General features: G+C 36.4%; 2 protein-coding genes across 2 annotated transcripts in view; one reads left to right on the top strand and one right to left on the bottom strand.

Annotated features, from left to right (window-relative positions):
• The window catches only part of LOC132110313 (regulating synaptic membrane exocytosis protein 1-like), a 45151-nt gene extending 33745 nt beyond the window's left edge, over positions 1-11406 (bottom strand). The window contains exons 1-2 of the mRNA XM_059516873.1: positions 10695-11406; positions 7766-7840 (exon numbers count right to left, since the gene is read on the bottom strand). Of these exons, the coding sequence (XP_059372856.1) occupies positions 7766-7840; positions 10695-10861 (242 nt within the window). The 5' untranslated portion in view covers positions 10862-11406. The remainder of the gene's footprint in view (positions 1-7765; positions 7841-10694) is intronic.
• Positions 11407-19292: 7886 nt separating this feature from the next.
• On the top strand, positions 19293-25100 carry LOC132110661 (isoaspartyl peptidase/L-asparaginase). Its single transcript, XM_059517456.1, has 7 exons — positions 19293-19362; positions 19942-20130; positions 20221-20363; positions 20575-20729; positions 21047-21168; positions 21768-21878; positions 24502-25100. The coding sequence occupies exons 2-7, from the start codon at positions 19944-19946 to the stop codon at positions 24714-24716; spliced, it is 933 nt and encodes a 310-aa protein (XP_059373439.1). The 5' UTR covers positions 19293-19362; positions 19942-19943; the 3' UTR covers positions 24717-25100.
• Positions 25101-27601: the final 2501 nt, after the last annotated feature.

Raw genomic sequence — 27601 nt, 5'->3', positions numbered from 1 at the left:
AAAAGGAAGCATAGAGCACTGGATTACAGTAAACAAGGAAATGAACGTGAACTTGAGAGCTTGTACTTTTACAAATACAGAAAATAGAAAGTGGGACTAGAAAATAGAAACAAATGTGTGAGTTTAGTAGGGTTTACTGAGGCATCTGCTCAAGTGGCCACTCTCCTCTGTCAATAATCCAACTCATTATAATTTTTTCCCAGTGACACTTGCATTAGCTTTGACCAGCGAGTGTTTCAGTTAACAAACCTCATGAAAACACTTAATAAACCTGTCATCCTTTAAAGCCCCCCGGCAAAATAGAGACCTGTCGTTAATTAGGGTGGTACATGAGATGATGGTGACGTCTATTTTTACCCTGTTGTGAATTACCCTTTTACAAACAGATTACAGTTGGTGTGGTGGGGGGGTTGGAGGAGTAAGCAAGGTATGAGATGGAGGGATCCGAAGGAGAGAAGAGGGAAGAAATAAACAGATGGAGAATAGTGCAGTAGCTGTTGCAGTGGAGTGGTGGATGCTGGGATCTCCTGAGAAAGGTGTCCATATGGCCTAGCTGTGCATCTACAGGACCAACACCCAGCCCAGTGGAGGCTCAGCATTAAACACACACCAGGCAATAGCATGATGCTAAACACACAGATATACAAACACATGTAAACACAAGCAGTGCAACTACACACAAACGCACATGAAGCACCAGTTGGCATTACAGGAAAATCAGGCAGCTGCCAGTTTGAGCGGAACCCATGCCAGCATACTCACGCACACTATAAAAAGTCCAGCTACTGCATTTACACTGGACTATATCTGAGCAATTCCACACAAGCAAGACCGCAAGTTATACAACAGTTCAATAAACAAGAAGTATATATTGAATGCTTTACGTTAGCGATTCAATATCGACAGTTGCATTGTATATTTTGTTTCTCCAACAAACATAGTTGCAAATAAATCCACAGCAGAATTAATGTTTATGCGTCTCTGAATGAATCTGTGTTTTGGGAAATCAGTTGAGTGAATGATTAACTGAAAAAAGAAGTCACTTGTTTATTTTCTAAACGAATCAATGTTTTTAACTAAATCGTTTGAGTGAATGATGCAATGACTCATAAAACAGACACTTGATTCGTGCCTGAATAAATAAATAATGTTTTTAACTAATTGGTTAATTGAATTGATTCAAATGACTCATTCATTTGACAGTCATATGTAGCTACCTAGTAGCGAAACAATGTAGCCTACAAAAAGAGTCTCTTAAAGTCTTCATCACTAATGCAAAGACTGAATGAAAGTTTTTTACATTATAATTATTATTCAATGTCACAAGAAAAAAAGCACATCAAAAACACAAATGTCTATAACCCCTCCCTGCTTTCTGTTAATAGGTGGTAAATTCTTCTTAAACAATACATTGTACTGCATATTCACTGGTCTGTAAACTCCATTCAGCACTTAGGAAATATGCATTTATAGTCTCACTTTATCTTTGTTATTCTTTATTATTTTGTTCTTTCGTGCTATATTATATGCATCAATCAATGCCTCGAGACACACTAGCAAGCAGCTAAAGCTCAAGGGGAGCAATAGTTGGGATGTTGTGTGTGTTAGAGGTACTGTATAGATCAGGCTGTTAAGGCCTTGGAAAAAAAACTTGAAATAGAAACCTTGATACCTAAGCATTAAATTAAGAATGATTTTAAGCATTGCATTATAGATTTTAATAAACCTTAAATTTATTTGTGTATTTTGCATATTTATTTCTACAGACATAAAATTGTGCAATGTCTGAGGTTAAGTGTACTATTGGTACTAAATAATTGTACTTTTAATTTTGCTTTATCTTCAATAAAAATGTCAAAAAAAAAATCCTTTAAACTTGAATTAAAGAAAGCCATTTGTTATTTGGGAAACAATTCTTATTAATACGTTTGTGGAAAATGTTCTTAATATTTCTGTTGAAATGGTGACTATTTTTTTGTTTGTTTGTTTTGAGAAATCCTTGATGAATAGAAAATTCAAAAGAAAAGCAATTATTTGAAATAGAAAATCTTCTGTAACATAAAAAAAAAATGTTTTTGCTATCATTTTTGATCAATTTAATGCATCCATGCTGAAAAAAAACACCCAAAACTTTTGAATGTAAGATTACATTTAAAATTATTTATTTCCAATTCATTACATCACAATACAAATCATTCTTCTTCTTTTTTGCCTTCTAGACACTATTTATTGATCAGGACTGATCAGAGAGAAAAAAACTTCACCTACTTCACCTACACATTCTTCACTCTCAAACTTTGACTCATTTAATGTATTGTATTACTGAACTTTTTTCTCTTTCATAATGTGAATAACAGTTCCTTTCCCAGTCCTTTTCAATCCGTTAAGAGGATAGACCAATCTGAAAATAATCAATTTACGTTTGGATATAAGGGTATGCATGGGTGCAAAGAGCAATTCTATTGTTTCTGAAAGATGTAAGGTAATACAAACAGTGAAACATCTCAGTACTGTCTAAATATCAGCATTTTTGGCCAATCGAATGACAGGACCAAAAGTAACTGTTGTGTAATATGCTGTAACCCTGCATGAAAGTGACTGACTGGGCAGAAGAGCATGAGTGATGTGTGAAACCTTCAACGGGCACTTTTCAATAGCAGAGCAGCTCAGATGCACTGTAAATCTCTGACTGAATCCACTCTCAAATGGAGCAGTCCCATGTGGGCTGGTGAAAAGAAAAAAGAGAGAAAAGAGGGGAAGAAATGTCCATATGCCTATCCGCATGCGCGGCAGCCATGCCATTAAAACAAAACACATCTATAAATAGTCAACCCACTATCTTCATCCAAGACACCATGGTCCTCATCAAACCCTCCGGATTTCACACAAAATAAATAATAGTGGATCTGATCTCCTAAGACGTGCAGTCAGCTAAACACGTTAGTGATGTTAGTTTCAAATCAGGCCATGCATTATCTGCCTGTGCAGTTTTTACACAAATGCATGGATGCATAAACACACACACACACAAACGTACACATCTTCTCTCTGGGCAATTAAAAAAATCCTTGGTGCAAAAGGAACACAGAGCCGCAGCTTTTTGGCCAGCTCAGGAGTAATACTGATGATGCTTTAGGAAAGTGACACTCTGCCAAAAAAAGAGAGAGAACAGTGCCTACAGAACAAACGGAAATGCACATTCCTCCACGGGAGTGCTGTGTAAATGAAGCTCCAGGTGTTGGTGCCACACTTCACTGACTGACTGACTGACTGACTGAAGACTCTGCTAATTAAAAACACATGCAACCAACAGATGCGGTAAAAAGATGACTAAAATCTGACAGTGCACAGCTTAGTGTCTGTTTTATTTTGCAAATGATCTACACTTTATACTGTACATGACTCATTCTTCAGAAACTGAAACTTCAGAGGTCGTGTAGACAAGTCCACAGCCTACATAAGTAACATCCTTACAATAAAACATCTGATATTACATCATTTTAAGCAATAGGATGTACAATTGCCTTCTCACGGCTGATAAAATGGGTGAAAACTCCAAAAGGCTTTTTGCAAAGACAATTTATCAACCACTCTATCACAGAGACTTGGATGTGGGTTCTTTCAAATTGACCCACCTAGAAACTAACCAGAACAACCAGTTGACCACCTAGCAATCACATATAAACATGCTATAAACACTTTAGTAACTAAATAGCAACATTCTGGCAACCAGCTGTACTTAATTCTAGTCCCCGAATTTGACTGGCCGAGTGGTGTTTCAAGAGTGATGAAACACATATTTCATTGCTTGAATCACTTCAGATAATCTGTGCTGAGTATTTTTCTGTGAATATTTCTGAAAGGTACAACATTACATCAGTAGGCAGCGAGAACTGACTTTTTGAATTGGATGCTGGTCACTGGACCTTTCATTCCACTGATTCGTTCAAAACACTGATTCGTTTCAGGAATGAAATAAGTGACTTATCATCATGAATGAGACAATAAACCATTCACTCAACTAACTCATTAGTTTACACTGAATGATTCAAGAACGGAATAAGTGATTTTACTTTATAAATGAGTGAAAGATTCATTCCCTCAACTGATTCATTCAAAACACTATTCATTCAAAACACGTAAAATGAGATGTGTAAAAAAACAGACAAAGTAATTGTCAGTATTATGTCTAAATTACAAGTTACTCAAAATGTTATATTTGTAATAAATATGTTTTCTATCATCTTTGAGTTTTTATTTATTTTTTTATAATATAAATTTTTACAGTATTGTATTGGAACAGCTAGGAAGCACAACTATGCCTTAAGATGCAGTCTAAATATGCAGCTCACTTGTTTTCGATACAATATGGAGTGCTACCTACAGACATTTCTATCAACTATCAGAGGTCCTGCCCTAGACTCGCCTTATATCCAAAACTGAGGAGCATTTAAAGATCTTATAAATGAAAATACAATTCTTAAAGATAGGATAGACAATGTTAGAAACCAAAATACTAAGAAATAAGTGGAGGTGTTGTGTGAAGTAAGTGTCCCAGCATGCCTACACATTCTACTCACTGGCATTCTCCATGGGATAAATTCTCACAGGAGGGTAGGCTGTAACAATCATGACACATTGTTGATCTGTAAATATCAGCCAGACAGCAAGGGAAGCTGCAATCACTGCTGCCTGCATCTCTCCAGACGTTTAATCATCATCCTTACAATTTAAACATTGTTTTACTGACATATTAAATCATTTCCTGAATACAAGACATATGCGCTAAACAACAACTAACAGCTGTGCCAGTTCGTCCCACGCGATGCCATGAGAAGATCCAGTATGTCAGGAGAGATTTTGTTGGTGTCACATAACTTAAGCTGTAGAAAAGTGCCCTCTGACCCTGCTTTGGGAAAGTCCTACTGTGTTTTTGTGTAAACAGCTTGCAACATACTCTCCAGCAATACGGTGACAGATGCCAGCTGTAATTGCCCTTACTTTTATGTGTTTCTATGTTAAAAGGTCTTGCTTCCCTAGCAGACCCATTATCCACAAAAACATTTGTGCTTCAAACAGCCTGGGTCACTATCACCACGGCGCAAGAATAGGTGTATTATTACAGTACATGGTGAGGGGTCACGGTCGGCTTGACTGCATAGTTTTGTGAGTTGGTAAGGAAATGAGTGTGTGTGTGTGTGTGTGTGTGTGTGTGTGTGTGTGTGTGTGTGTGTGTGTGTGTGTGTCCTAGGACAGCCAACTGGAGGAACAGATGGACTCCCCACCCTCCTTGTTCTGAAGAAATACAGTCTTAACACATACACACACACCTCTCAAAGCAGCATTTAACTCTAAACGGAATATGCTGCATGTTTATTTGGGCATATTCATAACTTTATTATAATACTCAAACAACATTTGTTTCAGAGTGATGCGTAGTAAGCATTTTTTTATTAAACATGGAGAAGCCAGTAAAGTTTGCCTCAAAGAGATGCTCACTATCTATCCAGGTACTGACTGATATATAATTACATATTTGTAAATATGATACATTTTATTTCATCAGTAATACATAATCAATATTGTTTTAATGTTTTTGGAAGAGAATATATTTTATATTTTTTCTAAATATTTCTCACCTTGTTTTTTTCACAAGCTATGACAAATAATTTAGTTTTCAATATAATCTGGTAATTATGCAACAAAATATAAATTAAAAAGTACTCACAGAAAAACAATGCAATACAGGGAGTTGTTTATAATTTTATAATTATAATTCTCACAACTACACATTTTCTTCACTAACACCTCATCTACAGTATGTTAGTGATCAAGATAACGTTACCTTGGTGGTATATTGAAATCAGCAGAATCGCAACATCACAGAAAATGAAATAGTCACATTCGTATTGACTGAAATGTATCGTATACTGAAAATTAGCTCTCTTGCTAAACGGCTTGCTTTATGACAGTGCAGTGCAGAGTTAAGCTGCATCATTCAGTTTAAGCAGCTCAGTTTGAGTAGGTCATATATAACGCACAGCAATCAAACCCACAACCACTCTAGCATCTGTATGCTGAGGCCTGTGAAAGACACAATTGGTAATGCAGTCAGGCCACTGACTGAACAAGTGAGAAAGTAACTGAGTGGGAGCCTGAGAATTAGGAGCATGACTTTAGCACATGCCAACCCGTGAGCACAACCTCATCCTTCTGAGGCCTGCTGGTGGGTGTGAGCAAATGGATTCAGAAGGTTTGTTCTCCAGTGGATGCTAATGTATGGACTAGGGCGCTATTAAAAGCCACTACTGTGCGATATGCCTGTGCATTTAATTATTTATCTATTCATGTATTCCTCCTCTTTTTAAAGGCTTTTTGTCAGTTCTTGTGTCTAACTCAGAAGCACTGGCCAGAGGAGGAGTGGGCTCAAGAGAATAAGATTACAATAAGAGCATCTCTCTGTTTGATCTTCAGCACAATAGACCTGCCTTAAATACACCTCATCTACTAGATCCCTTGCTCAACAACAACATTTCTAGGCCAGAAGTCTCAGGTAGGTGTAACTGATCGAGTGCATCCTGCATATGCATATGGTGCAATGATAATAATGATAAACAGCACGACTGCTTATTTTTGTAGGCCAAAATCCAGAAACAAGTTAGCGCTTCTGTTTGTAAGTCAGTGGTGTTTTTTTTTTAAGTGTTAAAGTCCTGAAATAAGGTCTATGATTAACACAAGCTCAAAATATTTTCACATTTTAATCTACCACATAAAATACATCAGTAACACTTCCTTGTGATATTTTTAAGCTTTTACTTGTCTGAAAAAAGTCTTTGCTAACAGGTGGCCAACTTTCAGGGATTTTTTTTTTTTTTTAATAATAAAGACTAAAGTTTTCGAAGTTTTCGGAGTCATGTGACCACAGTGTAGTTCCTTTATAACCTACCCTTAGCTTTTTTTCTGGTGATTGTATTCAGGCTTCAAAATGTATAAAAGTTGTGTTCATTTGTGAAGATCATGATGAACAAAATCTGTAAGAATCATCAACATCTGTTGGTCACAGAGCTTATTTTCTAAATTAATCCAAAGGAAAATGAAAAAAATCCTATTGGCTTCATGTCGAGAAAACGAGTGGGAGAAAGATATTCTCTATCTGTTGATATGGACCACACCACAGTTCTCTTATTCTTCAGTTAAGAGAACCAGGGCAATACTGGTGTGCATAAATAATTTAACATAGCATAAATATTACTCTGTCAGCAATCTAAAGCACCACCACAGGTGCCTGGATTTGTTTTCTTGTTTTGCAGGAAAAAAATAATGCGAATGTAAAAAAGATTTTGATTTATAACACAGTGCCACTCCCATGGCTTCAGCATGACCCCAATGGGCAGTAAAAGAGAAAATCGAAAACATATAAAGCAGTCATTTAAAGTATTAAAGAATGTCACAACAGCATGCACAAATGTTAGGGTCTCATTTTGAAACATTCTTTGCCTGTTTAATTCTTTACAAACCCTACGGCTGCAAAAAATACCAGCATAGGGCACATCCTTGAGGTAAATCTTGACATTTCATTCACTACCATGTATAACTCTTACATTTTGAGACAGTGTTGTCACGGCCTCAATGTCTGACATTTATAGAGACTGCAGTCAGAAAATAGAATGACTAACTTAACATGGCAATGGTCATATATTTATCATTTATTTACATCAAATTGCATTATTAACTTACTGCATGTAAACTTGACTGAGATGTTTACCTGATGTCGTTCTGCTGAGGTGGTTTCTTATTCCCGACCAGGTTCACTGTTTTTGCTTGTATGGGCTTCTCCTCTCTAAAATGTACAAACACAATTTAGATTTAGATCTCAAAAAAGATTCTTGGCTCTTTTGCATAAGAGTTTTTTTTTTTTTTTACCTAACATTTTCTAATATTACCAACCTTCACCAAACATACATTTTCATGAAATGAAAGTTGAGTTATAAACAGTGTTGTGGGTAACGCGTTAAAAAGTAACACGTTAGAGTACTCTAATTACTTTTTTCCTGAAATGTGTAACTTAACGCGTTAGTTTCATGCGTAAGTAATCAGTAACTTCGTTATTTTTTAAAAAAAGTAATCCGTTATTTTAAGGAAAGGAAAATCCCGACTGCAGCCTGCTTTTTGTCAGACAGTATAGGTCTACTGTGCCACCTGCGGATGTATCAGCGGAGCCGAAGCTCTGTGATCGTAAAGTCAATGGCTGTGATACGTCTGTGCACTGCGCCTGACCCTGTGTGTGTGTGTGTGGTTTTTTTTTTTTTCGAACTCCCGGTAAGATGGCAGAGAGGACACAATTTGGTTTATGGACTGTGTTAAAGCGAATTTAGGCTTGTGACTGTGAGTGACACTTTAATAATAATTAGTTCGGCTATTAAGCGATTTGTCATTTGCCTGTGTGGCAGTGAAGGATTTAATTCGGTTTGTTATCATTTTTGTTTGACAGGCAGCTGTTAATTTCTCTTAGATCGTTGGCTGGCTGGTTGTTCATCATGGTTGTTCATCATTTCTAAATGGATTTAAATCTGCAAGCCTGTTTAAGGTTGTGTTTACAAGTAAGCATACTTGTACTTTGATAACTGCATTATTTAAAGTTAAAGAAAAATCAGGAGTTATCTTGTGGTGCTCATAATATACAGTAGCCTAGGCTACCCGGGCTGGGTAGGTGCGAATTTTGATTAATAATATGTTCTGTGATAATAAATAAATAAAACGCCATGTGGAATAGCCTATTGCTGACTGTCTTTCCTGTTATTGTTATCCTGCAGTGTTAATTTAGTCGGATGACTGACGTTATTCATCGTCGGGAGTCACGACTTCTAGGTGCATTTAAAGGGGCCGGGGCTGTGTCTGTCATGTGTGAGCCGCTGCAAACGGCTTTTAATTTTTGGTAACGCATGAGTACTCTAACGCGTTACTTTTATGAATAGGTAACGCTGTATCATAACTGATTACTTTTAATTGATGGTAACGTTGTAACCTAACTAACTACTTTCCAAAGTAACTATACCCAACACTGGTTATAAAGACAAAACATCTCCTTTTGTAAACAATTCTGCAATATTGCTTTTAAGAAAGGTACATCCAAAAATGAAGATTCTGTCTGAAGACAAATGAAGATAAATAAAAGAGTACAAAAAAAATCTTATTTTATATTCCACAGAAGAAAGCCAGTCATACAGGTTTGGAATGACATAAGGGTGAGTAAATGATGACAGAATTCTCATTTTTGGGTGAACTATGCCTTTAAGCTAGCATAGTATGGTTGTGTTTATGAATGCCTCAAAAGCGTTCTGAGGTGACCTCTAGCTTCTGCTTCAGGACAGAAGTTCCTTCGAGAGTGAGCAACTCAAACATCGATCTCAGGACACACAGCAAATGAAAATTAGAGTTTGTTTATCAGCACACTCAGACAAATTAGTACACAGATTATATGGTGAGAAATACTGTATAACTGAGACTGAAATCAGTGATCATTTGACCTGTGACCTTTAGCCATTCAAAGAAAAAAAAGTATTAATTTTTCTTTCAGAAGAGTTCAGTGACAAAAACTGAAAAATTAAATAACTGCATGATTATTTCCTGTGAGTAATTTAGGACAAGAAGTGCTTAGGTTATTGATTGTAGCTGCTCAGTGAACCATTTTAAGATGCATGAATCTAAAAGGTGACCAACAACTAATGTAATATAATCTTATGTAATATAAGCAATGATAGCTTCTAAATAGCAGATGGACAGGAAGCCAAGAAACATCTTCACACTCATGATAACAGCACTAATGAACCACAAATAGACATTCAGAATAAAACTTTATTCCTACATCCTACATGTAAACTGCCGACAAGTGCCTGTCATAAAAAGATCTCTCTTTTTTTTACTAGTTTTCATTTGAAGTATTTGGTTGAATACTTTTGCTAGTTATTATTATTACAAAGATATTATTAGGAGGATCTAAAAAGTAAAGAAAAGAAATTGAACAGATGAGGAAAAACATAAAGCTATGACTGATGCTTCTACTCAAGCTGTGATTGATGCTCACACTACAATCAGGGAAGATTTCAATGAATGGGTTAAGGATCCTGATGATCATGATGACGAGGCACGGAAATATTGTCGTGATCGGGCAGGAATCCTGACACTGGTGGTGAATAGTGTGGAAAACATTCACTAACCTATTTACAAAAACATTAAAAATGCATGATGTGTCGAATAAATGAACAAACAATGTGACATGACGTGTGCTGCCTGAAACGAATCCATCACACAGTGATGTGTAAAACAGCAGGATGTATTTAGTTGTAGATATTTAGCTCTTGCATGTCGACACACCCCTCTCTCTTTAACAGCTATACCTGTGACCAGTCACCTGGCCGTTTGTTAGACAAGCTTGTTTAGACAAGTGATACTCATCCATTACAGGTGGCCATAAGGATTGAGAAAGTGGACATACTTGGCCAGACTCACCCACCCACACACACACACACACACACACACAGGAGCTCAGGTGCAGGCACCTCAGGTGATGGCTTTATTAGTAGGCTATTGCAAACAGATGCACCTACAGAAACCATTTCAAGCTGTTTGCCTTTTGGTCTCCAGAAGCAGCACAAATGCTACAGGCGAGCTCCTTATAAAGCGTGACGTCTTACTTGAGAATGGCCTCATCCTTTGCCTCTTCCTCCTTCTGCCGAACCATCACAGCCATGATAATGTTCCTCTCCTCCTCGGTGAGGTGACTGAGGTCCGGAAGCTCGGGTACGGAGCTCTGCGCTGTGGGTGGGCGAGGGCCGCCGCGGGGCCCCACCGAGGCGGACATATTTACCCCTGTGTTATCGGTGCACAATCCCAGCTATGTAAACCGCTATTCAGGACATAGTCCGATGGCTTATCCGCGGCTGTCGCGAGTGTGGCAAACCGTTCATCGTTGCAGCGGGCACCCACGGTTGTGCTTCTCTTCCTATACGGCTTTTTATCCTGTCTCTCTCCCCCCCACCCCCCGCCCGCCCGCCCGCCTGCTTCTCCCCTCCAGGTCCAGTTAAGGGTAGTCCATATCCGATCTGGAGGATATGTGCGAGTCGAAAAGGGGGGTCTTGCGCTTGTTGAAGAAGCCGCCTCGGAGCTCGGGCTCTCGGGTGGGATGATGGGAGAAAAGGCGGAGTCCGCTCGGCGCTCTGTTTTCCGAGCTCGCTGCTGCTGCTGATGCTGCTGTCAGGGAGACGGAATAGTCAATGGGACCGCAGCCCCTCAAGCGCGCGCACGCCTCCTCTAGATGGCCGCGCTCACTCACGTTTGAGAATGGGGACTCGCTGCACGCGCGCTCTGCATCCCATTTTCGTTCTCCAATCGCATCTACCAGCAGCCGACGCTTTGAGATTCACCGAGCCTGACTCGCGGTTGAGATTGAGAACAGTGTGTGTTGCAAGTGCAAATTCAGCACACCCCAGACGAGAGGCTAAAATATAAATTATAATGCACACTAAACACAGACTTTATGCAACTGACTAACTAACTAACTAACTAACTGGTTAAGGGGGACACTTAAGCTTAATCATCTTTTTCATTATTTCTTATATTTAAAACCCCCTTAAGGCAAAGCATGTTGAAAGAGTGAAATGTGAGGGTAATTTGTAATTGTAATGTTTGTAGCAGTGGTTTTCAACCTGTGGTCCTGCACACGGTATTGCAGGTGGGCCGCCAATTAGGCTACTATTAATAAATAATATTGTTAACATATGTAAAAATGTCTAAGTCATAACATAATAACATAATTTCATATATATAATTAAATAACAAAAAACAAATATTAAACTGTTACTATGCTTCCACTATTCGAGCTCGCTGATTGGTTTAAGAATAAACCACCAATTTATCTTAGATATTTTTGCTACATATGCTACAGAACAACAAATTCAAACATGCATAAATAAAAGGCTGTTGTGTTTCCTCCTGAATGCTTGCTCTGCTGTCTACCCGCTGCCGAGCTCTGCCTTGATCTGGTTTTCTCGTTTTTCTGAGCGGTGCCAGCCCAAGTTATTTTCTGTTAATTTCCAGTCCATTCTAGGGTTGTGCGATTAATAGAAATTGTCATAAAATCACGATTTGAGCGTGCGTGATTTCTAAATCGCTTTATAGCACGAATTTCCACGGCCCTGACCTCCCGCATTATGCTATCCGAGCCAATCAGAATGCAGCGCACCTAGCACGAGAACAGAACAGACTGGGCATATGTCTCCAGGTTCATATGAAAGGCCATGAGGGTCAAATTCACGTGAATTTTAACGCGTCAACAACACGTTAAATACGTGTATTTCACACGTAAACAACACGTATTTAACACGTTAAATACGTGTTGTTTACGTATTAAAAATCAGCGCGTATTTAAGGTGTATTTCACGTGTTAAATACACGTTAAATACACGTGAAATACACGTGAAGTACGGTTAAAAATCAGTTTGAACGGGTCAATGTCATTGGCTGCTGAGGACTTGGGTCAAACCACTTCTGTGAGCTTAGAGGGGTGTACCATTCATAGACAGGCAACCACCATTTAACATGCTATAGATCAGCTTATTCAGCCTTATTATTTAGTCTTTTTTTGTATAGCCTATAGAAATAATATATTTAAATAGCAGTTTTATGAAATATTTATTTTTTAATAAATATTAATTAAAATTTTGTGGTTGATAGTATAAAGTTTATAAAAGTTACAGTATTTTGTAATGAAACAGGACTTTTTGTTTAGCTCTTGACTCGCCGAAGTATACTATTTAAATAATGTTGCTTTCTGAGTGCCATACACAAAAATACTAACTCATAATTCCACGAAAATAGCAAGGAGAGTCAAAAGTTATAGTCTGATTCTACTGTGACGATCCAAGGGTGCTGTAGTACTTTATTTTGTCCAGCAGGTGTCATGGGGTAACACTTTTTGTGTCTTTAGGTTAAGTGCTGTGATGCAGGTGTGGAAAATTGATTGTGATTAACCATGCTGTTTATAAGATGCTGGCTTTCTTACCCTCGGGAGTGAAGGAGATTGGGGCTTGGTCTGCTGGTCTTGCTGTTTGGTGGTCAGGCGGACTTTCTCACGCTCTCCAGTCCAAGGCTTCATGTTGTGTTTTTGTATCTTTATATTTTTTATGTTTTACCTTAATGTAGTTATGTCTGTTTTCTGATTAAAATACATATTTGTGCAAATTTGATTATGTTGTATGGACTCTCCATTCATGTTGCTCCTCCTTGAGCCAAGGGGTTGTAACACTATGTTCTGTCAAAAGTTTAATAGAGTTCTCCAACTGATCCATGACATACATATGAAAGATCGTAATGGATTGTTTTTATTTTGGACTGAAATCTGCTGTAAATAATGATATGTCATTTTTCACAATCAGAGCATGTTTCATGATCATGAAGTTATAAAGGTAAAACCATGAGAATATTGCAGCATGTGCGCATTTGGAGTTTTTTGTTGTTGTTATAATTCAATGACGAATATCTTTTTAAATCTAAATGACAGATTATTGTATAATTGGGCTCATTTTAATCTAAAGAAATTTAAATTTTCCATGAGCTATGCATGTTTCATGAAGTTATGAATGGAAACGTAACCTGTTTTTTTTTCTCAATTGAATGGTTTCATGTGTGTGATAATATCGTAAGTAATATATTTAGATCAAGTGAACAAATTACAATGAATTTGAGCTCCTTTTAATCTGGAGAATTTTCTGAAAAAAATGACGTATGATTTTGCATGATATATGAATGTTTCATGAAGTTATTAATAAAAGCACAAAGTGAAACTAAAGTTATTTGTTGTGCTGTGCCTGTTGGGTTTTATGTGTTATAGCAATATGAGTAATATATTTGGATCTCATTCATGGATTACAGTATCTCTGGGCTCATTTTAATTGGGATAATTTTCTGAAAATAATGATCTATGCATGATTCTTGAAGCTATGAATGAAAACGAAACGTGAAGTATCGAGCTGTTTTTCTTTGCAGCCTCAGTGTGCCAGTCTGCTTTCATGTGTCACAGCTCTATGAACGACATCTTTCGATCTGATCAAAGGATCTATGCATGTTTGGTGAAGTTAAGAGGTAAAGCAGCACGGGACTGAAACCTCTTATTTTTTTTTTCTTTTTTGCTAAGATACATTACCTAATTTTTTTCTATGTGTTATAGCTTTATGAATCATATATTTAGATCTAAATGATGTTTTATGGTGAGTTTCGACAGTTTTTAATCTGCAAATAGTGACGTATCTTTTTTATGATATAGCCTATGCTTTTTCCATGAAGTTATGAGTGAAAAGCCTACATGACAGCTACCATAGATTTTTGGCTAAACTACATGCTCTCTGTGCAGTTTTATGTGTGTTATAAATCTTTAGATATAAATGACAGATTTGACAGATAGTCCTGGGCTCTTTTAATCAGGAGAATCTACTATAAAATTCTGGTGCATAATTTTACACTAAAATCTTGTTTTATGAAGTTACAAGTAAAACGGTGACATCAATAGGCCTATTATTATTATTATATCGGTCTGGGGTTGACTTCTTGTACAAAACTTGCTCCAGTTTATTCAAAGCCTCAAACAATTTCTCAATGATGCGGCTAAAAAAACTCTGAGGTCGCACCGGTGCAACGAGCCATTCAAGGGGAAAAAGTCTCTGCGACTCTGAAGGTCTCCCTGTGTCTCTCCAGTCTGTTTAGACTTCTTATTATTTTAATATTTTAGACATTCATCAATTAGCGATAAAAAAAAAAACTTGCTGCGCTGGTGGAAACAACACGAGACCATGATGCCACGACTGTAAAGAGTGGCTCGACGGTGTTTTGTGTCCCGCAGCAGCGCAGCTGAACAGTTCTGCGTTCAAATAATAGGCTTAAGAAGAAGGTATTTCAATTATTTACTAATAAACTAGTGTTTTCTGAATCTGTGTCACAAGGATGAAGTTGCAATCCCGACTTGTCATCCCCTCATTAGAAGCGCTTTTAGAGATAAGTACATCTTTACAGGTTGTGATTATAATGAAAGAGTTTTTGTTTTTGATTTGTTTTATTTCGTTAAGTAGTTATTTAAAGCTGGTATATATATATATATATATATATATATATATATATATATATATATATATATATATGTATATATATATATATATATATATATACATATATATATATATATATATATATATATATATATGTTTTCACTGAGTTTCAGTTAATTTTTGTACTCCTATTAAAGACAACACTGCAGAACTAGCAACTGTTTTGTTGATATTGTGTGGCAGTTACGAATAATCTATTACTCTTACCTTTATGAGCAAAAATGAGGCATATCCACGGAAAAAAATGCAAGTGATCATGCTGCCGTCTCCCTGTCCTGGAGCATCTCCTCACAAACTATTGGATATAGCTTACATTTATCTGGGTCTAACGTTTAAACATTGTCATATGCTTCAACTGTTTTATATCTAGAGATTTTATTTTAGGTAAGTCGTGATGATTTGAGAAGGCTAAATTGATCAAACATAGACTCACTGTCTGCCGCTGGCAGCTTGGTCGTTACTTAAAAAAAACTAAAAACATAAAATGCTCCAAACGCTTTTCTAAGTTAACTTAATAAAATATATTATATTAACAAAATATAATCACTTTGCTATTACATACAAAACTGAACTATTTTAATAGCTGATCCAATAAGTACAAGCTGTTTAGGGACTGTTCACCTGTTCAAATCAGACAGGTTTGTCTGATTTGTCACATTTTTTCAGACACAGTGAAGATCTGATAAGAATCAGTGTAGAGAGCCAAGTCTGGAAGATTTTGATGCTGGAGAGAGTGTGAACAGCTGGTTAAGCCAAGGCCAAAGATCAAGAAGGCCAAACTACAGGAGTTGGCAATCCGAGGGGCATGTGACTGCAGTGGAGGAGAGTCCATAAGACATTGAGCCATGAGATGTTCAGTTTGAAGCCCTTAATACCCTTAATTTAGATTTTCTTTTTATTTCATATATCTTGAGATGTTTTAAGTTTAAATTTCACCTCAGTGAAACACTTTAAGCACCAAAACCTTTTGAGTAAGTTACCTTTCTTGTAGAATTGTGCTTCAAATAAAGAACATTATGTTGACCAGATTGTTAGTTCATCTTTTAGGCTACAAGTCAGTATTGCTTATATGGACAGCGATTTAAAAAAAGTGGACTTGTAAGAAAAAAGTTAGGCACACTAGTGTAACAAGTGCAAAAAATTAGCCTAGAACCCTGTTGTTTTATTCTACTTCATGAGACCTTTCAGATGACATATGGCACATGAGTATCCGAGTTGTGTGATATTTTTATAAATATTAGAGTACATGGCAAAATTATTATTATTATTTTTCTCAGCAAATAACTTGGCACTATTTTGGAGTTGATCAACATGCTATATGCATTGTAATGCTCAAACTCTAAGCTTTCAAATGATATCTATTTTTTCTTGATTTTAATTCAGCAGTTTGAAAAATATGATTAGTAATATTGATGCGATGGGGGGTTTGGGGGGGGGGTTCACGGTGGTATGGTGGTAGCAGTAGAATACTTCTGTTGTCCTGAACCTAGTACAAGCTCTCATTCTAATCCTGAAAGTCTTAAATGCTTATGTCTATAACATCACCTGTGTACCTAATTACTGATTGTCTGATGAGTGCATAATCACAAAACAAAAAGTGCAGAATTGCTGAACAAAAAGAGGTTTCAATAAGTGCCACCTGCTGGCGATAGCTGTAAATGTAAGCACAATAAAAGCTGTTGATTACTAAGATGATTGTTTTCTAAAGACAGATATTGATTTCAATGGTTTGTATCTTAAACCTGAATTGATTGCTTACCTCCATTGTAACTATTTCCCCCACACAAATGTTAATGCTTGATGCTAACTTAAGTCTTATACTATAACCAAAACATTTGAAACAGATACACTTTAACTTACCTTATTTATGTCCTGAGATATTGAATATCAAATAAGACGGATATAAATAATTTCTCTTGAACACTAAATTTTTTCTTACATTTTTATCAGTTATGTCTCAGCAAGAGAATGTCCAAATATATATAGTTTTTTTTACTGAAAGTCAGAGTTGAGCAGTAAGTAGTTACTAGTAATTTAGTTATTTTAATTATATTACTTTTGCATTAACTAGTAGTGTAACTAATTACTAATTATATTTCAGTAATCATTTTACAGTTACCATCCATAAAACAGATTTGTTGCTTTACTTCTAACCCTTTAAGAGTGACCACTATTAAAGCTAAAATATCCACTAATGTGTTTATTTACAAAAAGGCATCAGTGGTAAAAAATAATTTTTTCATAAAACTGAAACTTAAATATATTATTTCTATAGGCTATATAAAAAAAGAAAAGAAAAAAAGACTAAATAATAAGGCTGAATAAGCTGATCTATAGCATGTTAAATGATGGTTGCCTGTCTATGAATGGTACACCCCTCTAAGCTCACAGAAGTGGTTTGACCCAAGTCCTCAGCAGCCAATGACATTGACCCGTTCAAACTGATTTTTAACGCGTACTTCACGTGTATTTAACGTGTATTTAACACGTGAAATACACGTTAAATACGCGCTGATTTTTAACGCGTAAACAACACGTATTTAACGCGTTAAATACGTGTTGTTTACGCGTGAAATACACGTATTTAACGTGTTGTTGACGCGTTAAAATTCGCGTGTATTTGACCCTCTTGGCCTTCCATAGGTTCACACACTGTCTGTGATGCGCCTTTTTTCCGAGCCCATGTTAAGGGATCAGAGCGTTCACACTGCATGCGGTAAAAGGCTATAAATAAAAACGTGCGAAAATAATTAATATCTAACACATGAGCATAGAGAGAATTGTGAGTGCACAGGACGCAGTTTAAGTGAGAGGAGACACGTTTCAAGTGCGCACAATCCGCGCAAAGCAGCGTGTATCTGAGCAAGCACGTCTGGTTTTGTGACAGAGCAAAGGAAATCTGAGTGTCAGCAGAGAGATTCGCGCTCGTGCATTATTTTAATGTGCTTTCGCGTTATATTTATGCGCTCTCGCTGCTGACTGCATACATATACTGTATACACACTGCAAACACCTGAGGCACCGCTACAATTAATGAGCTCTATGAACAATGCATGGCAACAAAAAAAAAAGTCCCTGGACATGGGATTTTTTTTTTTTGCCATAAGTCTATACAATTTGTTACATCTTTACTATAGTGATAATTTTGACTTATGTCTGTTCTAGAGACATTACTTTTTGATTTAGCTCTAATTGGTTTTCTTTTGGAAATATTTTTCAAATTAATCCTGAATGCATTTATGACTTTAAAAGCATATTGGTGTGTGTCACAATCGCAAAATTGATTAAAGAAATCGCGATAGGTTTTTTTTTTTTACCTTATCGCACAGCCCTAGTTCATTCAATAAATACATTTAACAATCTAGCTTCTGAGTACTAAGTTATTAACCCAACAATAGCGGGGTCACTTAATTTTTTTGCAGTGGGCCGCGCAAACATGTGTTTGGTGATGTGGGCCGCGAGTTGAAAAAGGTTGGGAACCACTGGTTTGTAGTTTTACTGTACACGGTCAAATAATTAATATTATTTTCCCAAATCCGTTTAACACCCCAATTTGCCAACAGTGCCTCCATGCCATTTAAATCATTAATGAGAAGGAACACATTCTGTACCTCAGATAAGTTTTCAGTTAATAGATATTACATTTTAACTTAAATTATTAAGGCAGCACTTACTTATGAAAGTTGAAACTATTGTACAACTTATAAATAACATAAAATAAATATGCAATAATCAAATCATGAATTGCTAATCAAATGCTGAGCAGTTTATTATCAGTAGTATTAATAATATTAATGTAAGCTACAAAAAGAAATTCGTCTTCAGTGTTGCTCTGTAAGAAAAATCACATGCATTTTAAAACAGAAATCTATAGCCGTATGGCTAAACATGCATTTTGTAATCTGTTCACATATGGGACGACTAATCCTAGTTCTTATCTCAGACATTAAACGGTTGAATGATACTACGGTATAGTACTATCTTTCTTTCTTTCTTTCTTTCTTTCTTTCTTGCAAGTTTCTAAACACTGGTTGTAGAGCGTGGTTGTAGTGGGGACTTTTATTTTGGCATTTTCTCCCTGGCTTGGCTTCAATGACGTGTATAGGGTCACATTACCTTACATCATCTACTGTACGCACAGCTCCTTCGCGTTTAATGCACTTCTGCTATATGTGATTTCATATTTCTGTCGTTTGTGTTTAATCTGGTGAGGAAAACATTGTTAAATATCATTTTTAATTGTATGCGTATGTAGGCACGTGCACATTTTGTTTATTAGATTTCCCGATGTCTTACATAGAGCAGTTTATTTGATGATTGGGTTTCGGCTGATTTACAGCTTGTAAACTAAATGAGAAATGCAATTTGACATTCCATTGTAAATTAACTTAGATTATAACTGGTCACTATGCTGATATTGTAGATTGCATATGCTGAAAACAGTAGGCTACCTGTAGACAAATTTATTATCATAGTAAAATTATTAAAAACCACTGACTTATCTTAGTGCATAGTGAATGTTTAACATCTTATGGTCTAATGGGCATAGAAATGAGCTTTATGCAACGTAAAAAATATGCGTATTTTGCAGCTAGTTTGATATCTAGCTCAAAGTGATTATACGGTTTAAATTAATATGGTAAAAAATACCATATTAATGTTTATATATATACCATATTAATGAGTTTATATATATAAAAAACAGCACGATTGCTTATATATAACAGTTAAATACACAACAAGGTTTTTTTTTTTTGTCAATATTATTCTCAATCATTGTGGACAGCTATGCTGCCCGTAGTGGTGGTGCATGGAGGTGCTGGTCATATTCCTAAAGAAAGAGCTGAACTCTCTACTATCGGTGTAAAGGAGGCAACCAGGACTGGGTATGCCATCCTCCAGAAGGGTGGAAGTGCCATGGATGCTGTAGTTGAAGCAGTGGCCCTGATGGAGAACAATCCGAGATTCAATGCAGGTACCCATCAGTTAACTCTCATATTCTCAGACTTCTTGCTTAATACCTCTACAACATAAGTAGAAAACTCAGTTCATGCTCATGTCATAGGTCGTGGGTCAGTGCTAAATGTGAAGGGGGAGATGGAAATGGATGCAATGGTAATGGATGGCAGGACTCTAGATAGTGGGGCTGTTTCAGCGGTCAGAAGAATTGCTAACCCCGTGCAACTGGCCAGGCTTGTCATGGAGAAGGTATTATTGTAAATTGCACAACATCTTCTCAAATACTGTACATAACCACCATGGGAGAATAAAAAAAAGTGTTAATAGTAGGAATACTAGGCTTTATGATATCTGATGATTTATGAATACATTGAATGCAATCATTAGTTGATTTTACCACAGTTTACATTTAAAAATAATCAATGTAGTAATGTGAATGATGTCTGTCCTCTCTCTGGAGACCAAACACTTGTGTCTGACAGCTGAAGGGGCATCCAAGTTTGCCAGAAGCATGGGTGTACCAGAAGTGCCTGAGGAGTCATTGATCACAGACTATGCCAAGATGCGCTGGAAGAAGAACCTGGAGCCAGATGCCAACCCTGTGGAATGCCAAATGTAAAGCTTTTATGTAATGAAAACTGGTACAGAGTGCTGACATATTGTTTTTGGCATAAGATGTCTTATGTCTAAAACTTCTACTAAGAAGAAAGAGTTGCAGTAATAGTTAAAGAAAGATTAAAAGTACCTATATGACTTATCTCCGAAACTCATAGATTCTAAATACACTAGCGATAATGAGTTTGCAAATGTTAAGAAATTGCAACACATGCCGTGTTTCAGTGTTTATCTAATTTCTTTCTTCCTGATGAACTAGCTACCAGAATAAGTAAGACATTTTGTTTGTAAATCCATTTTGTATGCATGCGTTTCAGGGGCAAGATGGGAACAGTCGGAGCAGTAGCTGTGGACAAAGACGGGAACATTGCTTGTGCCACATCCACTGGTGGAATGATTAATAAAATGGAGGGTCGTGTGGGAGACACGCCGTGTGTTGGTAAATCCAAACCTGCTGCTTTGTAGTGTATGTTAAGGGCCTTGATCTAATTTGCACTACAGTACTCCATTGTTAACACTTTTCAGAGAAATCCCCCTACAAATGGCTTTACTTATAACTGTTTCTGTGTATTAAACTGAAATAGAAGAAAGTATTTTAACACTGAAAAGATTTAACCTTTACTTGGACTAAAAAACACCTAAGCAGCTGATATGACAGGGATTGAACTCTGACCTTTGGACATGTAATAATTTGTATAATTTCCAGCTGCTCATGAGAGCTTCTTGTCTTCTGAGTTAATATTCAAACCACAGATCAGCACACCACATCACCCTCCAGATACACATTCTCTCATGACACAGTTTAACCTGTGGGAATCACGCATACACACTAGTTAATGATAGAAACAGTGCTAGGTAAACAGGAGAATAGACTCTGCTGGTATTGTCTGATTTAGTACAGTAAGTGAGCAAATAAGCAAAAGTGTAAAAAGACAGCTGCTTTATTCTCCCTTATGCAGTGAAAATTATCAGGGTTTGCCTCAAACAGGTGGAAGATCTCACTCTGGATTTGTGTTTTTTTTTTTGTCTGATTCTCAGGATGTGGTGGTTATGCAGATAATAATATCGGGGCAGTCTCACCCACAGGTCATGGGGAAGCCATCATGAAAGTCACGCTGTCCAGACTCATTCTCTTCCACATGGAGCAAGGCATGTGTTACAATATCAGTACAACTTATTCAGCATAACAACAAACAAAGCTTTGTGGTCTTTTTTTTATATATATATTTTTTTTTTAAGTGAACTAAATTACTATATTTATTATACAGAATATTAATTTAAACCATGAATAATCAAATTTATTATCAGGCTTTTTACTTTCTTTGATACTTTATTCTGGTCAGCTGTATGTAGCAGTTGTATTTTTTTTTTTTTACAATATGATACTTTTAAACTGCATGGACCTATTAAATTGATCAAAAGTGACAGTAAAGACATTTACAATGCTACAAAAAAACTATTTTAAATAAATGCTGTTCTTTTGAACCTTCTATTCATCAAAGAATGCAGAAAAAAAAGTATCACAGATTCTGCTAAAAATTTCAGCTTTGTCATTACAGGAATAAAATATATTTAAAAATATATTCAAATAGAAAACAACTATTTTAAATTTTAATAATACTTCACAATATTGCTGTTTTTGCTGTGTTTTTGATCAAATAAAAGCATCCTTGGTAAGCATAAGAGACCAACCCAAACTTTTGAATTTGTGTATTCTATCACTGTCTAGCGATAGTGAAATACATTTAATGTCTCCCGTATTACTTCTCCTTTTCCTATTAACACAAGTTATAATATCAGTGTCTCAAAACAAGTCACTACTACGGTAGTTTTATTATTGCTGCATGCCATCTATAAATGTCACATCTTGGACCATAAATCTGTCTGCATTGTAATACTGATTTAAAAGCAACAGATATAGACATGAGCTCATATGAACGGTTTGCATGTGTTCATGATTAGCTATGTGACCAATTCCTGGCAACATTTTTGTGAATAAATAGCTTGAATTACTGCAGCTACACATTAACTGGAGATCTAGGGCCCTATTAAGATGCTCAAGTCTGTTTAGGTAAACATTGCTCACTTCATGAGTCTGAGTAAAAACAGTTTTAGTCAGTCTCATATGATACGTTACGTAAAACCACGTACAGTGCAGATTATCCTGCCTCCACATCCTCAGAAGAACATTTCATGTAACATGGTCTCTCATTAACCAGCCAGTATGTGTAGTGTGAGTTAGCCATTGTTTTCTGTTGAGGTGATCTGTGTGTCTGCTTTTGCCTTGTGTGTGTGGAAACTCAACAGGAAACGTGTTTGTGATGAAGCTGATCTATGTGTGTTGATATGGGCAGGGTGTTGCTAAGATTTATTTGGTTTCACCTTCCAATCCTTATGAACCACATCATTTAAAGGAATAATTCAACCAAAAATGAAAAGTTGCCTACACTTTACTCACCCTCAGGCCATCCAAGATGTAGATGAGTTTGTTTCTTCATTGAAACATCACATGCTCATCACTGGATCCTCTGCAGTGAATGGGTGCCGTCAAAATGAGGGATTAAACAACTAATAAAACTATCACAGTAATCCACAAGAAATCCACACAACTCCAGTCCATCAATTAACATCTTGTGAAGCAAAAATCTGTTTGCTTGTAATAAACAAATCAGGCATTAAAGGGGTCATATTACATTGCTAAAAAGAACATTATTTTGTGTATTTGGTGTAATGCATTGTGTTCACGAAGTTTAAGGTTCTAAAAACACATTATTTTCCACATGATGTACATTATTGTTGCTCCTCTATGCCCTGGCTTTCTGAAACGCGTTGATTTTTACAAAGCTTGTCGTTCTGAAAAGCGCTGTGGGCTCTGATTGGCCAGCTATCCAGTGCGTTATTCAAATCTTCTCACATAGTGATGTAGACGTGGGGGCATGTTTGAAGGCGTTCACTTTTAAAAGAATATCGCTTTGGGTTTGAGTCTTTAATCTTTCCGACTTTACGGAACAGCTTTTAACACTTCAAAGACAAAGAAAAATATGAAATTGCATCATATGACCCCTTTAAGACATTTTAAACTTCAAACCGTTGCTTCCAGCGAAAATAAATCCTCTCTCCATAATATTGCTTTCGTCTCGACTAAATCAGGAGAAAAATATGCACAGATTAAGCAGAATTTACATATGAAAGCAGTGTAACATCATTTTACACAAATATGTTGGTGGATTTTGATGTGAGAGGACAACAGGGGATTGACTTTTTGAGTCATTATTATGGACTTGTATTTTGGCCAGAAGCGACAGTTTAAAGTCAAAATGCCTTATTGATAGATTTGTTGCTTACAAACGCATGGCTTTTTGTTTTGCTTTAGAAGACATTAATTGATGGACTGGAGTTGTATGAATTGCTTATAAATTATTGTGAAGTTTTTATCCGCTGTTTAAACTCTCATTTTGATGGCACCTATTCACTACAGAGGATCCACAGGTGACGATTTCTCCAAATCTGTTCCTTTGAAGAAACAAATACCTATATATCTTGTATAGTCTGAGGGTGAGTAAATTTTCAGCAAATAACCATTTTTAGAGTGAACTGTTCCTTTAAACCATTTGCTTCCTTATAATGCACTACATGTTCACATACATCTGGCAAGAGATCTGGAATGATAATACCATGTACTATTAATATTGTTACTCCACTGCATTATTTATATTAGTAAATCACTTACTTGTATGATTCAGTTAAGTGTGTGTTGTTCTTTATTTTATAGGAAAGACCCCAGAGGAAGCTAGTGACCTGGCTCTTACGTATATGAAGGAGCGGGTGGATGGTCTTGGTGGGGCTGTGGTGGTAGATCCAAAAGGGACCTGGGCAGCTCAGTTCAGCAGTTTACAGATGTCATGGGCTGCTGCCCAGCAGGGCGAACTCCACTTTGGGCTGTACCGTGGTGAACACTTTGTTGAGCCTGTACAAGAGAACATATAATGAACATGTATATATACACTCTCTCAGACACATTTTTGGTTGATTATATTTTTACAGTAAGTATTGAATATAAAAGGAAATATGCATGCCTGCAAATCAGTGTTTGTGTAAAATACATACATGCCTCATGGCAGTGATTAAGCATTATGCAGTTTGAAGTTGATCTTCTCTACACCTATGAGTAAAGCTATGTAAGTCTTAAATATATTGATTGACAACATAACAAATAACTAATGCAACACTCCTTTTTGAGGGAAGTGTAACTGTCCTTAGTGGTAATACTGTATATTCTCCACTAGATGGAGATATATGATATTTTTGGAATCGAGTGAATTTAATTTGTTGTAAGGTGCGGTGCAAATTTAAAGGGATAGATCATCCAAATTAATAATCCTGTCATCATTTACTCACCCCTCAATTTGTTCCAAACCTGTTTATGTTACTTTCTTCTGTTAAGTACAAAAGAAGATTTTTTGAAGAATCTTGGTAACAAAACAGTAGATGGTAGCCATTTAATTCCATAGTCTAAATGTAGCTTCAAAATATCTTCTTGTGTGAGTAAATGTTGACATAATTTTCAATTTTAGATGTACAATCCATTAATAATTACTTAATAAATAATAATGATTACAAATGATTACTTTTACTTTTGCAGCTATAATACTACTACTACTAATAAAAATGTTTTACACATACTGTAAATGGCACCTGTGAACCTAAATCAGAATGTCTTGGCAGACTTACCAGATTGATTTTTATAACCGATTTTGAAGAACATAAATCATGATTAAGTACTTCAGCGTATCATTTCCTTCTATAGACTGACAATGAAAATACGGTAGCTTATTAAATCGGCACAAAATATTTTAAACCAACAAATCTTGTTTACATTTGAACAAACAATGCAGTAGTTTTGTAATAATCTATATTCTGTGAAAAAAAAATTTTTTTTTTATGTTTTAAGTGTATCGGTGTCATCACACTTTTTCGACCAATTCTGATGGCTGAACATCTGTTGGGAGGTGGAAATGTGCAGAAAATAAACTTACTGTTATGGGTCACTTATGTGTTATTTCAAGTTAACTGATAACATCAGTTCTGTTGTTTTCATCTACAGTAAAGTGAGGTAACGTGGCTCTCAGATCTTAATTCCCTGACCCTCATGACAGTTTAAGTACACAAGCTTCTGCTTATTGTGTCAACACACAGACAACCTTGCAAGTTCCAACTGTGAATTGTCTTTATGATGATCAACAACCCAAAAAACAGTTTTTCTGCCCTCAGCGGTCAGCTTGTGTTCAAAATATTCCACACGGGAGTATGCAAAACAGCATCAGCTTTTATCCTCTCAAAAACACAGCTGACAAGTTATGACCTCTCTGTCCTTCTGTGTATTATTTAACCCTTTAAATGTGCTGGAACATAACAAAATTTTTTTTAATAATAATAAAAAAAAAACACTTTTAAAGTAGAATCTCCCATGAAAATAGTGTAAAAGAGATTAGTGTTTACCTCAAGGTCAATAACCTTTGTTTGGCATGGTGCCATGTTACTTTTGGATAAAGATAAAGAGTTGATGCCACAGATTTTATACCACTTCATAGTCACTTAATTTGAATAGTTCCAGGGACCCCCTTTTCAATATTTTGTTATTTAAATATTACATTGGTTTCAGTTAGGGGGATGGGGGTTAAACTCAGGATAAAGTGTATTATAGTTAACGAATTGAACTGCATTTATTTTGGAGTGAAAATATTTAGCCATATACAACACAAACTACAAATTTTGAATATCCAGAAATGTAAAGATTAGGATTGGCACGAAATCAGATGCAGTGCACTCATTTTAAATCTATATTTTGCACTTATATATTTAACAGATGCTTTTATCCAAAGTGACTTACAATAGAGGAACTTTGCCAACAATATTCCTAGTAAAAAAATGTCAGGTTTATTTATTAGAATGCTAGACTAGGAAACAAGCTAGAGCAGAGGTGAAATGCAAAGAAAAGGGTGTTTTATTAACCTATGTGAATTTAATCATAATGCAACACATTTGTTTAAAATATTCAAATATAAAAGCACAGCGGTCATGGGGTCATTCAGTGCATTTTTACGCTGGCACCATCATGGAGACGAGCGCTTCGCCTGCTGATTGGTCAGCACTCGACAGAGATGACAGAAAAGGGGCGGGCCTGAACTTAGGAATCCGCATAGAAAACGTCAAGAGTGACAGATTGGCCGGAGTCGGTGACCGTTTGAGCTCGGACGACAGCGAAGTCAAGCAGCCCCCATTCTTACATTTGCCATCTTACAAAGCTTTATTATAGAATCTTAACATCGTTTTTACACTGCAAAAGAGCGATGCGATGCTACAAAACTTAAATCAAACCATTAGAATAATATTTGATTATAACGGACGCTTTCTATTTTTGTCGCGTCGCGTGAGATAATTACGTAATTACGCACTTGTGGCGGTTCCCAACAGCTTATACAAATAACGTAACGTTGCGCTTGTTTGCGTTGACCAAAAACTTTAGTTTTCGTGAAGTCAAAGACAAGATAAAGTTATTTTCAAGACGCAGAACACGGCAAGGATCAGTCTAAGTGGAGATGACATCCTTTTTGGAAATTTATATATTTTCTCTCAAAGTATTTGTGCTGTCAGCGCTGGAAGAAAAGTCACGGACATCTGCGAAGAAGTCTCCAAAAGAACGTTCATCAGACGGATCTTTCTTAGAAATACAGACATTCTGATTGTAACTTGGGTGAGTTTGTCAATCTTTATGCTGCATCAAGAATTTTCATTTTAGATTTATTTCAAAAAGAAAACTGCAAAGTAAAGGAGGCAGTCCAAGTCTGCTCAGTTGTGTCCAGGAAATGGCT

Source organism: Carassius carassius, chromosome 30, assembly GCF_963082965.1.
Source record: "Carassius carassius chromosome 30, fCarCar2.1, whole genome shotgun sequence".
Lineage (NCBI taxonomy): Eukaryota > Metazoa > Chordata > Actinopteri > Cypriniformes > Cyprinidae > Carassius > Carassius carassius.
This window is presented reverse-complemented; position numbering and strand designations above follow the sequence as displayed.